The sequence below is a fragment of the Microcebus murinus genome, chromosome 5 (assembly GCF_040939455.1).
Source record: "Microcebus murinus isolate Inina chromosome 5, M.murinus_Inina_mat1.0, whole genome shotgun sequence".
Classification (NCBI taxonomy): Eukaryota; Metazoa; Chordata; class Mammalia; order Primates; family Cheirogaleidae; genus Microcebus; species Microcebus murinus.
The window spans coordinates 27,637,818-27,654,737 of NC_134108.1; the positions used below are offsets into that span (position 1 = coordinate 27,637,818).

Here is a 16,920-nt window from a genome sequence, read left to right on the forward strand (position 1 = left end):
TTCACATGATTGATATTCTCAGCAGTTGTGTGAAGCAGCTAGCAAAGCGACACAGAGCTAGCTCACAGGTGGCAGAGGCAGGATTCTAACCCAGTTAGTTGGTTTGCATAAAGTCTATTTTTTGGTGCAGAGGGCAGGTGATTTGACCCAGACAATTGATTTGGAGACTTTTCAGTCTGAAATTGGCTCATCATATCTAATCCTGAGTTTTCCCCTCTCTGCTCCTGCCACAAAACCCTTGCTCAACGATGCTAGGGTTTATGTTCTCACATTAGTTTTCCCTGTCGCCTCATGTGTAGCTTTGTCCTTGCCTCTTATTTTGCACACCATTTGTCCTTTCTCCTTCAGTCCATTTCAGGTACATCGTAGACTCTTGATTGCTTTATCAGATTGGAATTGAGCTTTCTAGAAACTAAATAAAGCATAAGTCATGAATATATCAGATGCTCTCTTTTCTAAGGCATTGAACTTTGGGCTCAAATCATCCAACGCCAATATTTGGAAATTTTGGTATATTTTTTTTAGAAACTTGTTTGACTTTGTCCCTGAACTAATCTTTCAGGGAGACAGTTTATGATTTCTATGCTCTATCCTTTGAGAGTATATCAAAATTAAATTAGAGAACATTTCCAAAATGTCCCCTTTTGGGTTCTCCCTCTTTCCGTAAGTCTGGGTGGGACTCATACACGGGGAGTTTTGCTCATTATTTGTATGAAACCATATACAGTCTGGCCTATGCCCTACTCCCCTTTATATCTCACAAGTATCATATTGTGGAAAAGCTTCTTACTTGATTGTTGTCCTGAACACCTGCTAAAGAGACATTATTCCTGAGGGGAGTTGGGGAGGGAGAAAGGAAGGGAGGCAGGGAGGGTTGATTGAGATTGATTTAGAGTAGTCATGACATTAGGAGATTGTCCTCTTTAAAGATAATTTCCTAACATATATGCCACAAATTAGAATTTTACTAGGAAAGACATAGGATAATTTTATTCCACTTTTAAAATGCAAATATCTCTATATAGGATTAAGCATTAGTACCACTTTCTTTATTAGGTAGTTGAACTTCTCAATTTCTTGAGGGTATGAAAGGGAAAGTGTGATCAGGAGGGGCTCTGAGTGTTTTAGGCTACAGTGATACTCCAAGGGATAGAATTGTATTTGGAAGATCAATAAGAATGTGGATGTAAACTACCTAATGTTTCTTAAATCTAGGATTCCTCCTCTCATTTCTTTCAACGAACCCAGAAAATTCAAAGACATATGTTTTCATTTTAAAAAAATCTTTTTCTTTTTGGTTTTTGAAAGACTAGGTTGATTTGTCAATTGAATGTGAAATGCTTATTTTTTCTATTGTTGTTATTACATTTATACACCCGATTGTTCCCTTTTTTTTCTTAATAGGTTGTTGACTAAAGGCCAGAATGCATTGGTAGAGTTACAGACACAGCGACCAATTGCTCTTGAGCTATACAAAGACTTTAAAGAGCTGGGGAGGTTTATGCTGCGTTACAGTGGTTCCACAATAGCTGCTGGTGTTGTCACTGAGGTATTGTAAAGTGACCGATTATCCATGATTATGATGTCTTTTCTTTTTTACCTTCTAAGTTTGAGTATTGAGATTTTATGACTTAAGGGAAACACAGGGAATTAGAGTAAGAAATTAAAATTTATATTAAAAAATTAAAAGAATGATGGGAAGAAAATTTTTGTTCTTAGACCTTCTCATAGTGAGACATCTAAACTATATTCTCTAATAGTGATATTGCTCAAAATTAAAGAAAATCTGTTGAGAAATAGGTCTGTAATTATGCAATACAAATTATGAGGGTATAGACTTTAGGAGTCAAATGAATTGAAAGTAGTGATTTTGTTTAACACAAGAGACTTCATTAATTTTTTCTTTAAATAACTGGCTCTGAGTACATTTGAAATGATTTATTCTAAAAGTTCCATTAACACAATAATGTTTGTGAATGTCTATTATATAATGTAAGGTGCAATTGAATTTTGGAGAAAATAGCCAGAAGTGAATCAAAAAATTTCAGTAATTTAAGTTTTCTTCCACATTATCATAATTGATACGAATCTTGTGATACTATATTTTAAAGGACACTTCATTACTTTATTCTTTTCTTTGTAAAACTAGTTCATTTAATTGGATATATACTTTGAACATGGAGCTTTAGGTTACATCAAAATTTAGTTACATGTATAAAAACTTTTTTTTTGGAGGAAGAGTCTTGCTGTGTCACCTGGGCTAAAGAACAGTAGTGTGATCATAGCTCACTGCAACCTCAAACTCCTAGGCTCAAATGATCCTCCTGCATCAGTCTCCTGAGTAGCTGGGACTGCAGGTGTGCAACACCACACCTGGCTAATTTTTTTAAATTTTCTGTAGAAATGAGGTCTCGCTATGTTGCCCAGACTGGTTTTGACCTCCTGGTCTCTGGCAATCTTTGTCTCTTGGCCTCCCAAAGAGCTGGGATTATAGGCATGAGCCACCATGCCCAGCCTTATTTTGAGTTTCTATAGCACCAAGAAATTTTATGCACATCATTTGTGTAAAATGTATGCAGAAGGCTTTGTAGGATGGAGGTGAAGAGAACAGTCTCAGAATGCATTGTGTTCTGCCTCTTTGTGTTCTTGCTCCATCAACTTACAGCAGCACAAATAAATTTCTCCTTCAGTTAACCTATAAAAACGGGATAATAGAATCTACCTTCTAGAGTTATGAAATGAAATGATCCATATGAAGCACTTAGCATAATAGTTGGTACTTATAAAGCATTCAGTAAATGTTAACTCATATCATTGTCATCAATAGCACATTTAACTGTCAAGGCATTCTTAATAAAGGAGCATTATAAAAATAATATCGAGTTTCTTATGGAAAATAATGGAGAGATTATAATAAATCTTAGAAATAGCATGACTAGAGAAGGAAAAAATTGTAGGAAAAAGACATTTCCTCTCGATATAATTATTTTACTGTCATTTTTTGTTGTTCTTATAATGTGATTAAATTATAGCAAATATCTTTGTTTTTCTTTACAGATAAAAGAATGATGGGTCAGAATTTCTACGACGTGTCCAAATTCAATGAAATAGCTAACCTCAGTTTTAAAGAATCCAGTTACTCAGTCAAAAGAACAATGTGAAATTGATATTTTTTTAGATGAGAGAGAAAATTAAAGCTATAATTAGCTGCAAAAAAAGTGTTAATAATCACTCCTGCGAAAGTTTCAAGTTGCCAACTGGTAAAGAAAGGCTAATATTGTCCTTTCATTTAAAAACCGGCATTCCCTTTGAAATGTTAGTAAATGGATTTACTTTCCTGGGATTTATGGAGAGTATCAGGAATAGTATTAGAAGATATTGAATCATCATGAAATGAACTCTGCTTCCAATCAAACCACAAAATATTTGCAGTTTTCTCTTTTGATTCAACTATAGTGCACATGTTTTAAGGAAAAGTATCCAAACTGGGTTTTTAAGGTAGTTGATATTTGACTTGAGCACATTTTTAGTTAATGCTAAGAAAAGATTTGCTGAAGGTTATAATAAAGATATTTTGTGTTGAGCATAAGAATGTCTCCAACAAGTAAACTTTTGAAAGCTTAGTATGGAATTAGTGGAAGCTGTTACTTTGGTAACGAAGGTGTTATTTAAGTTGTAAAGCCAGCTAATAAAATGCCTTAGTTTGAGCATAACGCAAAATGTGTTTTGTTCCTGAGACATTTATGAGATTCTCTACCACTACCACTAAATATGATTTGGGAGTCTTTTTCACCTCTGGGTTTTCTGATTCTTTCACATAAATTCTTGCTTTTTATCCTAACAGCAGATCAAATTTAGTCTTATCCATTTCTAACTATAACTTGGTTTTCCTATTCTCACTTTTTTACTATATCTTTGTCTTCCATACCTTACAGACTAAGTCCTCTACAAGTCAGAGTTGTTTTTCTTGATAGTTTCAAACTTCAAGGTTTACTTGTTTAATAAATATTTGTAGCGCTGCCACCTAGGTACAAGAAGCTTAAGAGTAGATTTTGTCTTCAGCTGACCCTGGAACTCTGATCTGATGGACTATTTGACAAACTTTTTTTATTAGAAAACAATGTGGGCTAGGTGCGATGGCTCACGCCTATAATCCTAGCACTCTGGGAGGCTGAGGCGGGTGGATTGCTCAAGGTCAGGAGTTCGAAACCAGCCTGAGCAAGAGTGAGACCCCATCTCTGCTATAAATAGGAAGAAATTAATTGGCCAACTAACATATATATAGAAAAAATTAGCCAGGCATAGTGGCGCATGCCTGTAGTCCCAGCTACTCGGGAGGCTGAGGCAACAGGATTGCTTGAGCCCAGGAGTTTGAGGTTGCTGTGAGCTAGGCTGACGCCACGGCACTCACTCTAGCCTGGGCAACAAAGTGAGACTCTGTCTCAAAAACGAAACAAAACAATGTGATTTGTATGTGGATGGCTTACCGCATACAACAGCATTTCTTCTTATTTGAAGAATAACATCCATATGGTAAAAGTGCACAGATCATAAATGTGCTGCTTGGTGAACACGCCTGTACGTTTCTTCACTAAAATGTATTTGTGTAATTGTCACTTCAGAGTAAACTTGCTGAGGTAAGAGTGTTTTATTTATATTAATCAGGAATTGAATAGATACATGGGACAGAAGCCTAACTTCAAATGACTTAGGCAGCAAAGAAAATTTTTTGACTGAGGTAACTGAAAAATTAGAGGTTGCTCTAGCTTTGAATCAATCTAGATCCTACAATTCACACATTGTCAGCAAGTACTTATCTCCACTTTGCCCTCTTCAGTGTTGGTTTTACCCTCAGAGCCTGTACAGGTTCTTGGCAGGATATGATGATTCTACACTTATATCCTCAGACCCTCCAAACAGGTCAAGGATAGGCTAAAAGAGTATGTCTTTTCCAGAAATCCTAGAAACATCTCATCATTGACTATGACTGAGTTTTCCTTTTTTCCCTAGGATGGCCTCTGGTTGGGTACAAATTAATATGACCCAAAGCACCCAGCTGACAGTTGTGGGAGGGTTGGAAATTCAGAGTGTTATTAGGGAGGGGAAATAGATTGGAGTGGAGGAGCAAAACCAAGAAACCATCTGCTGTGTGTGTGTGTGTGTGTGTGTGTGTGTGTATGTGTATGTGTATATACACACACACACATATATATAGACATGATAGAATTAAGAATTTCAGTCAAGAATTTAGCATAAACAAATAGTAGTGGTAGAAATGAATTTCTTCCTTCTTAGAGGAAGTGATACAGTGCAGTCTTTTTATCTGCGTACAATTGACTATTGCCAAAGGGAGTGGTGATATTAGTAAGAGGACAACTGTGGGAGAAGAGTGTTGGCAGTGGAAGGTTGGGGTTAAGTAAGTGAAAAGAGGTAGAGCAGGCTGCCCTTGATTATGGTCTCTTTTCCTCACTCTGATACTTCCTTGTATACTTACCAGTACATCCATTTTGTGTCATTTTGCTTCTGGTACGTCTTGTCTTGACTTCTTCCTTATTATGGTTTCACTGTTTCTTCACACCAGTGGCTTTGTCCTCTGACCTTGACTCTTTGGGAGGTTCTCCTGATTAATTACCTCTAGGGTAATTTGGCTTAAAAACATTACAGGACCATGTTTTGACTTGTTAGTGTTATTTAATACATTCATTTATGACAATATTTGAGCCTCTCTGTATCATGAGAAATGTTTTAGACATTCTCTTTTTTTCCTATGAATATGCAAATAAATAATTTTAACCATCATTTAAATGTAGTCATATTCACTTTAGAAAATGTGGACAATACAGAAAATATAAAGAAGAATGAAATTCACCCATAGATCTGTCACCCGAAGATAACTGCTGCCAATGTTTTGATATATTTATTTTCTTGTCCCTCCAGTGCATATTTATCTTTTTACATAGTTGCCAAGATATTTTCATTTCATAATGCAATCAAGATTTTTAAATAGAGATATTAGAACTGTTTTTTATTGATATAAATAACAAAATTATTGATGTCTATAAATTAGTCAAGGTTGTACAGTTTTTAAAAAATCAAGATAAAATATTGTGGGCCCAGCACAAAATACTGGATCATCTTCCAATTTTCCTCTAAAATATCTATAGAAGATATATGAGTAGAAAAACATTCATTCCTTCCTCCCTCCCCTACCTATGAATCAGCTGTATTCCAGGCATGGGAGAGAAGGCTCCAGGGCCCAGGTCTTCAGAGGACCAGCCAGGGGGTTCTCAGTTCACAGAACCTTGAACCACAAAGGAGAATCGACAGGGCGAAAGCATCCAGGAGGAACATACCCTAAAGGCAATGCAGAAGGGCTAGGTGAGGATGAAGTGCCATTAAGTGCTGATGTAAAATTTTATTTCTATAAAAGATCCCCCGCCCCAGTCAAAGTAATTACACTTGTAAATAACAAAATCCCTTCTCTGCCTTTTCAGAAATACAGGGGAGTGAGAGCTGGAGGCAGGTTTACATTTACAAAATCATCCAACAGGGTAGATTTTGGCCTTCAAACTGCCACCGTTTAAAATCCCACCAATAGTAAAAACATTAGAACAGATCCACCTCCAATAAGAAGAGCCACACACCAATGAGAATCTAGCAGTGGGACCAAAGCTGGCACAAGCTGTCAGAGACACACTGATGTGGGAGGACTGTCTGAGAGGCAAGACGAGGAGCCTGACAAGAACTTTAGAACTGCTTTTGTTTATCCTGTGGTCTGGTGAACTGTAGCCCCAATCTGGAGTCTTCTGAACAGGAGTGACCCTCTTGAGCCTGGAAGATTCAAATGCACTTGCATTCCAGTGAGCGAACCAGCAATGAACTGGCTGCCAGGGATCCTACCAGCACTCAAGTGCACTGTGAGCTGGTTGAGGGTAATTGATACATCTTGATTTCCAATACTTGGCTCGGATATACTTTTGTTTATTAAGATGCAAATAAATATAGTAACAACTGTGGAAAATTTGCAATACGTGAAAAGTACTATATTCTGAGTACTTGTAGGCAAAACTTTTCTTTCAGGCTTACTGCAGGAAGCAAGTTTTCTTTAACTGCTGCAGGGTGCCTAAGATAATGTTGCTGTGTTGAGAAAAGAATTGGGATACGTTGGAAGAGACTACATGGGAACCTAAATACTCATTAAAGGCTGTAAAGAATAGATTATAATTGCAGAAAGTGGAATTAATGATATAGGACCGTGGGAACAACTCCTCGGTTGTAGAAAGATGAAAATTAACAAGAAGACTCCAAGATTGCACGTGAAGAGAGAGAGATATATGAGAGAGAAGAGATATTTTATCTCTTATAAAGAGATACTTTATGCACCATATTTTATGTCAGTCACAAAGGGACTAAGAATTTAAAGCAGCAAACAGAAAACTTAAAGAAAATGTCATAGTGATAAGGGTATAATGCACAATGTGTATGAAATGAAACTATACCAAATAGCATAAAAATGCATGGTGAAATTTTATTAGAAATTAAAAATTAAAGGATATAAGTATAATTATTAATGAATTCTTACAGTACTGCCTTATAGATCATGTAATCAAAGATCAGAGAAGACTTAAAGCAGAAAAGAATGAACATATATACAAAGAATGCACTGTTAGAAGTCAGGTTTTCTTAAAGAATTTAATAAGGTAAATGACACTATTTTGGAGGAGTTATGTTGTAAAATCAATTCAGTGGATCAGGCCATAGATATAAGAATTATCTTTCAGCTTTAGAATGCCTTAAACAGTTTAAACTCCCCACCTTGGACTACAAATGTTGGAATTATTGGTTATAGAATGTATTAAATAGCTGGGTGAAATATTTGAATCTTTAATATTTACTTAAGAGGTAAATATTTACTTAAAATGTGAGTAAGGAAGAAGAGACTATAAAAATGACCAGACATGTTTTCAAATCAACTAAGTACTTTTCACTTTTAGAAGTGAAAAATACAGTAATTAAAACTAAAAACTAGAATTTAGATTAAACAGATTAGATACATAGTGGTTTAGAAGGTAGAGCAGAAAATTTAGTCTACTTTGCTGAGCAATTCTTTCCACTTAATATATACAGTATCAGTTTCTCTGATTATCCTTGGCCACCCAGAGCAACTGCACCTTGGTTGATTCTAATGTCTGATCCCCCCAAGCATCCAGTCACAAATATCATCAAAGGACTGTGGAATGAAATGCTAAAAGCTGCTTCCACAGCCTTGACCTTTGTAATGTGAGCCTGATACCCTGTTAACTGGGTCTAATTTTTGTAATCTCAGGGCAGTGTTCCCATGCTGGATGAGGCACACACCTTTGCCCTATAAAACTCCTATCTTCCTCCACCAGCCATAGCTTTAAATCTTCCCTCTAAGTGCGGCACTGGGCTTCCTCCTCCTCGGTTATGGTACAAGGCTAGGCTTGCATCATCAACACGGTGTGTAGCACCTGCAAGGCCTCAGGTATTCGACCATGCCCTTTAAGTAAAGGAGGCTCTACCCTTCACAGAGGGCTCTGCTCATCTCTAGATGTGGGGCTTGTGTCCAGGGACTGAGGCCTGCAGGTCAGAGCATCAATGAGAAAGTTTGGTTGGCTAAAGTTTTATGTTTGCTAACCACACTAGGCTAGTTTATGCTGTGATGGGTTAGAAATTGGCCTCCAAATACAGTGGCATAGCAAAACATGCTTATTTCATGCTAAGCATCACCATATAGTACAACTGTACTCCATACAGTGACTCAGCAGTCCAGGCTGACACAGGTTCCTCATCCTGTCCCTGCCACCTGGAACACACTGCCTCCTCGTCTATGTGAAAGTAGGAGAGACAGTGGACAATCCCCAGCAGGCTTTGCTTTTACTCGTAGCCCCTGGCTGGAACTATCCACATGGCCCCAGCTAATTGCAAGGGGGCTGATGAGTGCTTGGAAGGAGAACTGGATAATAGAGAACATTAGTGGTGTCTGCCACGGGGGGCACCTAGCATTTCCCCCAAATGGCTGAGCTTAATATAAGCATGTGTGTTAGGGTGTTACCTGTTTACACTTGAATCCCATATACATACTGCTTGAACTTTTTTCTTCTACCTTGTTTCTCTCCTCTCCTAGTTTTTCTAGCCTTCAGCTCTATCTCTTGGGGGTCCTGCAACTATTACGTCGCTATTCCTTATGGTAGAGGCCAGCTGGCCCCATCCCAAGACCAAGGCCAATGGTCCCATTCTTTTTTTTTTTTTTTTTTTTGAGACAGAGTCTCACTTTGTTGCCCAGGCTAGAGTGAGTGCCGTGGCGTCAGCCTAGCTCACAGCAACCTCAAACTCCTGGGCTTGAGTGATCCTTCTGCCTCAGCCTCCCGAGTAGCTGGGACTACAGGCATGCGCCACCATGCCCGGCTATTTTTTATACATATATCAGTTGGCCAATTAATTTCTTTCTATTTATAGTAGAGACGGGGTCTCGCTCTTGCTCAGGTTGGTTTTGAACTCCTGACCTTGAGCAATCCGCCCGCCTCGGCCTCCCAAGAGCTAGGATTACAGGCGTGAGCCACAGCGCCCGGCCCAATGGTCCCATTCTGAGCTCCAAATTGGGAAGGCAAGTGCATATCCCCAAATTCCCCAGAGTGGAGCACTTGCAACCAAAGAAACAACTGGTGTTTTGTACTGATCATCTTCCATAATACAGATTTGATATGTGGTTGTCCTAGGACTTCTTCCTCCTAGGAGTGAGGCTAAAAAGACAGTGGTTTGTGAGTGGCATGTTACAACATCTTGCCACATATAAGTTAGGGTAGTTATTCCTATCATGACAGCACTTGCATGCTCATTCATTCAGTGGGAAAGAAACATTAAAGAATATCCCTAATGAATATAGATGCAAAAATTTTCAACAAAATCTTAGCTAACCGAATCCAGACACTTATCAAAAAAATAATCCACCACCCCAGTGGGCTTCATCCCAGGGATGCAGCGATGGTTCAACATACGTAAATCTATAAATGCAATTCACCACATAAACAGAAGCAAAAACAAAGACCACATGATTCTTTCAATAGATGCAGAAAAAGCTTTTGACAAAATTCAACACCCTTTCATGATACGAACACTTAAGAAAATAGGCATAGAAGGGACATACCTAAAAATGATACAAGCCATATATGACAGACCCATAGCCAACATCATACTGAATGGGGAAAGATTGAAATCATTCTCACTTAGAACTGGAACCAGACAAGGCTGCCCACTATCTCCACTTCTGTTCAACATAGTGCTGGAAGTCTTGGCTACAGCAATCAGACAGGAAAATGGAATCAAAGGTATCCAAATAGGGGCAGAAGAGATCAAACTTTCACTGTTTGCTGATGATATGTTATTGTATCTAGAAAACCCCAAGGATTCAACCAAGAAACTCCTGGAACTGATCAATGAATTTAGTAAAGTCTCAGGATACAAAATCAATACACAGAAATCAGAGGCATTCATATACGCCAACAACAATCTAATTGAGAACCAAATCAAAGACTCAATTCCCTTCACAATAGCAACAAAGAAATTAAAGTACCTAGGAATATACTTAACCAAGGATGTAAAAGACCTCTACAGGAAGAACTATGAAACACTGAGGAAGGAAATAGCAGAGGATGTAAACAGATGGAAATCCATACCATGCTCGTGGATCGGCAGACTCAATATCATCAAAATGTCTATACTACCCAAACTTATCTACAGATTCAATGCAATACCTATTAAAATCCCATCAGCATTCTTCACAGATATAGAAAAAATAATTTTACACTTCGTATGGAACCAAAGAAGACCCCGAATATCAAGAGCAATTCTAGGCAACAAAAACAAAATGGGAGGCATTAATATGCCAGATATCAAACTATACTACAAAGCTGTAGTAATTAAATCAATATGGTATTGGCACAAAAATAGGAATATTGACCAGTGGAACAGATGTGAGAATCCTGATATAAAACCATCCTCATATAGCCATCTAATCTTTGACAAAGCAGACAAAAACATACGCTGGGGAAAAGAATCCCTTTTCAATAAATGGTGCTGGGAAAACTGGATAGCCACCTGTAGAAGGCTAAAACAGGACCCACACCTTTCACCTCTCACAAAAACCAACTCACGCTGGATAACAGACTTAAACCTAAGGTATGAAACTATTAGAGCTCTAGAGGAAAAAGTTGGAAACACTCTCCTAGACATCGGCCTGGGCAAAGAGTTTATGAAGAAGTCCCCAAAGGCAATCACGGCAGCAACAAAAATAAATAAATGGGACATGATCAAACTACAAAGCTTCTGTACAGCCAAAGAAATAGTCATGAAAGTAAATAGACAACCTACAGAATGGGAGAAAATTTTTGCATCCTATGCATCCGATAAGGGACTGATAACTAGAATATACTTAGAACTCACGAAAATCAGGAAGAAAAAATCAAATAACCCCATTAAAAAATGGGCAAAGGACTTGAACAGAAACTTTTCTAAAGAAGACAGAAGAATGGCCAGCAAACATATGAAAAAATGCTCAACATCTCTAATCATCAGGGAAATGCAAATCAAAACCACAATGAGATATCACTTAACCCCAGTGAGAATGACCTTTATCAAAAAATCTCCAAACAATAAATGCTGGTGTGGTTGCAGAGAGAGAGGAACACTCCTACACTGCTGGTGGGACTGCAAACTAGTTCAACCTCTGTGGAAAGCAATATGGAGATACCTTAAAGCGATACAAGTGAATCTACCATTTGATCCAGCAATCCCATTGCTGGGCATCTACCCAAATGATCCAATGACACTCTACAAAAAAGACACCTGCACTCGAATGTTTATAGCAGCACAATTCATAATTGCAAGGCTGTGGAAACAACCCAAGTGCCCATCAATCCAAGAATGGATTAATAAAATGTGGTATATGTATACCATGGAGTACTATTCAGCTCTAAGAAACAATGGTGATATAGCACATCTTATATTTTCCTGGTTAGAGCTGGAACCCATACTACTAAGTGAAGTATCCCAAGAATGGAAAAACAAGCACCAGATATATTCTCCAGCAAACTGGTATTAACTGAGTAGCACCTAAGTGGACACATAGGTACTACAGTAATAGGGTATTGGGCAGGTGGGAGGGGGGAGGGGGGCGGGTATATACATACATAATGAGTGAGATGTGCACCATCTGGGGGATGGTCATGATGGAGACTCAGACTTTCGGGGGGAGGGGGGGAAATGGGCATTTATTGAAACCTTAAAATCTGTACCCCCATAATATGCCGAAATAAAAAAAAAAAGAAGAAAGAAACATTAAAGACAGGACAGAAGGCCATTTGTTAAATTATATTGCTTAAATGGTATTATATAGGAGAAGCTCATTTAAAGGCTGAAAGAGCCAGGAGAGGAGGAGGAGGAGGAAGAGTCAGAAGATAATTCAGTGGTCAAGGTTCTTGTGGAGACAGAAAGAAGATGGCATCACAGAACAGGAATTTTCTTGGCCTGGAAGTACCATCTTCTTTCTGTCTACCTTTTAACTTCCTCTGCTCGCTTCTTTATCCATCCTCCCCTGTCCACCGCCAGCCTCATCCTCTGATCGCTTCATTGCACTCCCATGGAGCTCTCCGTTCCCTGCCCGGTGTTTCTCCCGAGTGCAGCATGTCCTTCCAGGGGTGCCTCATGCCACCATACTGTGATGCTGGTTTGCCACTCCATCTCCTCTAGCAGAAGGCGAGTTCTTCCAGCATCTATTGCCCATATCTTTCCCCATGGATCCTGGCAGACAGGAGGTGCTCAGTTAAATTCGCTGCCCTCCCTGGACCGCAGCCTACCTGGGCAGTTCAGAGCTCCAGAACACTTGGAGCTCCCTCACTCAGGATTGCTTCTCCCATTTCAAAGAGAATAACTTGTGTCTATGAAGTAAAAGCACCTTATCTACTCTTCTGGAATAGTCTAGCAATACGTGTTCTCTTAGAATACTAGTATACTTAATCCCTCACACTTACAGTTTTTTCTCAGTTGAGCTCAAGGTCCTGAGTTCCCTACCCTCGCTGTGCAGGACCTGGCAGTCAACCCAGCACTGGATGTGGTTGGGGGCAGACAGGTCACTGCTAATGTGTGAAGATGACATGCCAGGGCATGGCAAGAACAGATCAGCGAGCAGCAGGGTGCGCTGGACAGCAGATGGAGCCAGTGGGAGAATTCAGGGGCAGGTGATACCCAGACGTACAGCGAAGTGGTGGAGTTACAAGAAAGTCTCAACCCCTAGGCCCAGATACAGGATTTTATGTCTCTTCCAGGGAGACAGACAAGAGAAAGGTTAGTACCGAGTGTAGAGAGAAGGCGTTCAGGGCATGTCAGAGCTCAGGCACAAGGACTGTAGTCACAGGACACGGCCAGACTCTGCAGGCCCGAGGCTGTGTCCTCTGGGGTTGGAGTCTCCTGCCTCAGCCGAGCTTCCGTTCCAGAGTCGATTCTGTGGCTGATCTGCAAGTGAGGATCAGGTGGATGCACTGTGGACAGAAAAGGGCTGACAGGGCAGGGGAAGGGAGGGAATGGCCAGTACATCATGGGAAAAGAGCGAAGGTCGAGTGGTAAATGGCACAAGGACATCGCTGCTGTGAGTACCCGTGCCTCAGCCTGGGCCTGCTTCCAGGTGGGGAGTTGGATGAGCGCCAGGCACTCCTAGAAGTACCATGCCCCGTCCAGACCTGCTGCTGTTGTGTGGCAGAAAACTCCTCCCCCGTGCCCTTGGGAAGATCTTTTCTTCAGAAAGACCTGCCTCCCATAGTCCTCTCATTAGAACCTTTTGGATTGCTAAGAAATATACAAAAGACACATAGTGGAAAAAAGCAACATTAGTCTAAGTTGCTTGGGGTATATAATCAGATTTCTTTTTCTCAATAGCTTGGGTGAGCTAAATCTCAGTGCAGTGGCTGGGGAAAGGGAGGGGGATGTGGTACTTTGGAGCATGAAGAACCTGGAGAAGGGCGGGCTTCTAAGAGGCTCTACAGGGGCAAAGCCCTCCCTTGGGAGCCGGGAGCTGGAGGCCCAGGAGCCGGGCTGCAAAAGCCATATGCTCAGGCTGGGTGTCCACCCACCGTTTCTTGGCTTCAAGCTCACTCCTTGGTACTTTGCTACGTGGTGTCAGCGCTGGGATCTGCAACCCATAGTCCTCACCTTCGGCTGCCAGCTGGCCATTGCCAGTGGAAGGCACTGGAGAGAGCCTGGGAGGAGGGGAGGGAGAAGAGACTGCCTTCCTCTCCAGCAACAGGTGGCGGCTCCTGTTCCAGCCTCCAGCTGCTCTTGGCCTCCCCACGTCAGCCACACCACACACACGCACTGCAGAAGTGCCAGCGTCAGCGCCAGCTGGGCTGGCAGGTGAGAGGCTGCCCTGCCAGCTTCTGGGTTCTGGCAGCTCACCTCTTCCTTTCTGCCCCTCAGGCTAAAGAATAGAACTTGCACTTGCTAATCTCTGGGTTATCTCGGCAGCCCTCGCACGCTTTTTCAGCTTCCAGCATCTCTGTAAACATTTCCTGCTATTAAACATTGAAAAATCTACTGTGGTTTTTTTTTTCTAAATGGCCCCTGACTGTGTACATTATTGTATTTATTTATCCATGTATGTGTGTACAGTCATGCCTCGCTTACCGATGGGGATGCATTCTGGGAATGCGTCGCTTACACTTGAATTCGTCATCACCTGATTTTGTCGTCACGTGAACATCACAGAGTGTACTCACACAGACTTAGATGGTGCAGCCTACGACACACCTAGGCTACCTGGTAGAGCCTGCTGCTCCGAGGCTGCAAACATGTATAGCATGCTGTGACGCTAAATACTGTAGGCACTTCTGACGTAGCAGCAAGTATTTGTGTGTCTAAATATGTCCAAACGGAGAAAAGGCACAGTAAAAATGCAGTATAAGAGATAAAAAATAGTGCACCTGTAGAGGACACTTACCACGAATGGAGCTTGCAGGACTGGAAGTTGCTCTGGGTGAGTCAGTGAGTGAGCGGTGAGTGCACGTGAAGCACGAGGACATTACCGTGCCCTACTGCAGACTTTAGAAACACTGTATATACATAGGCTACATTAAATTTATAAAAAAATTTTTCTTTCTTCAATAATAAATTAACCTTAGCTTACTATAACTTTTTTACTTTATAAACCTTTTAATTTTTAAAAAACTTTTTGACTCTTGTAATAGTGCTTAATTTAAAACACAAACATGTTGTATAGGTGTACAAAAATATTTTTTATATCTTTATTCTATAAGCTTTTTTCTACTTTAACTACTTTAAAAGTTTTTATTTTATTTTTAACTTTTTAAACATTTTTGTTAAAAACTAAGACAGAAACACACACATTAGCCTAGGCCTACACAGGGTCCGGGTCATCAATATCACTGTCTTCCACCTCTACATCTGTCCCACTGGAAGGTCTTCAGGGACTGTAACACACATGGAGCTGTCATCTCCTGTGATAACCATGCCTTCTTCTGGAATACCCCCGAAGGACCTGCCTGAGGCTGTTTTACAGTTAACCTTTTTTCTTTTAACAAGTAGAAGGAGTGCACTTTAAAGTAATGATAAAAAATATAATACAGTAAAGACATCAACCACTAACATCATCATTTATTATCATTTCCAAGTATTACGTACTGTACATAATTGTATGTGCTATACTCTTACACGACTGGCAGCACAGTGGGCTTGTTCACACCAGCATCACCACAAACGTGAGTAATGTGTTGTGCTATGGTGTTAGGACAGCTATAATATCACCAGGTGATAGGAATTTTTCAGCTCTGTTATAATCTTATGGGGCCACTGTTGTATATATGGTTCATTGTTGACTTATACAGCATATGGCTGTATTATACAGCATATGGCTGTATTTATTTATACGTGATGAATGTCTAAAAAAAAAAGTCAGAAGAGATTTTAAACAAAAACACAGGAGTATGACCGAAAATCACTAACACAAGAGGAAAAGGGAAAAAAGTAATCTGGAAAAGAAAATGTTAAGAATTTTAAGCTGAGAAAAAAAATGTATATCTTTATACAGCTTTTCCGTTTTTTTACTTGGTGAAGAGAGGGAAATCTTACCAAGAACATGGTTTAGTATACACGGAGTTGTATTTCCAAAGCTTTTGCAGAAGTTTTGAGCCGCAGAGAAGGAAAGCCCAGAAGTTGGTCCTATGTTCAGCAGAGCATCGCAGATAATTTTCACACCGCAGAGAAAGACCTGGAGCTTAGTCACACAGGGAATGGATTGCCTATAACTTTGCATCAATGATTAGCAAGAATTTTGGAGACTATCTAGAGAGAAACTAACTAAGATGAAGCAGAAAGGGCCTAAGGAGGTGTATTTTAGAATAATTACATCTAACATTGACTTAATTAGAACTATAAATTATAACCATAAAAGCAATAGAAATGTAAAAGTAATGCAGGCTTATCATAAATTGCTTACTATATACAAGCAATTTAAAAGTATATAGAGTCAAAACTGTTCCCCTTAAGCCCTCTCAACCATATCATTATTCAAAGAGATTGGACCAACTTACTAGCTTTCTTTTTTCACTTAATTCATCCTTCAAATGGCTAAATAGTATTCCTTATTATGGATGTAACAATTAATTATACTGTAATTAATATTTTCAAAATGATGCACATTTAGGTTGTTTTCAATTTTTTATCATAAAAAAACGATGTCCTGTTGACTTATCTACTTTGTCCAAGAGCAAGTAATTCTGTAGGAGAGACTTCTTGAAAGGGAATTGCTAGACGAGAGAAGTAGGCATATTTAAATGCTCACACTGGCACATTGCCCCAAGCAGTGTTCTGTGAACCCTCCCATCAGAGGAGTGG

The 16,920-nt window shown here is 39.7% G+C and overlaps 1 protein-coding gene across 3 annotated transcripts in view; it reads left to right on the forward strand.

Moving 5' to 3' along the window:
- The window catches only part of HBS1L (HBS1 like translational GTPase), a 91,251-nt gene extending 87,531 nt beyond the window's left edge, over nucleotides 1-3,720 (forward strand). For all 3 annotated transcript variants that reach the window (XM_076002932.1, XM_076002935.1, XM_076002934.1), the window contains 2 exons: nucleotides 1,405-1,549; nucleotides 3,058-3,720. In XM_076002932.1, coding sequence (XP_075859047.1) covers nucleotides 1,405-1,549; nucleotides 3,058-3,069 — 157 coding nt within the window. In that variant the 3' untranslated portion in view covers nucleotides 3,070-3,720. The remainder of the gene's footprint in view (nucleotides 1-1,404; nucleotides 1,550-3,057) is intronic.
- The last annotated feature ends 13,200 nt before the right edge of the window (nucleotides 3,721-16,920 follow it).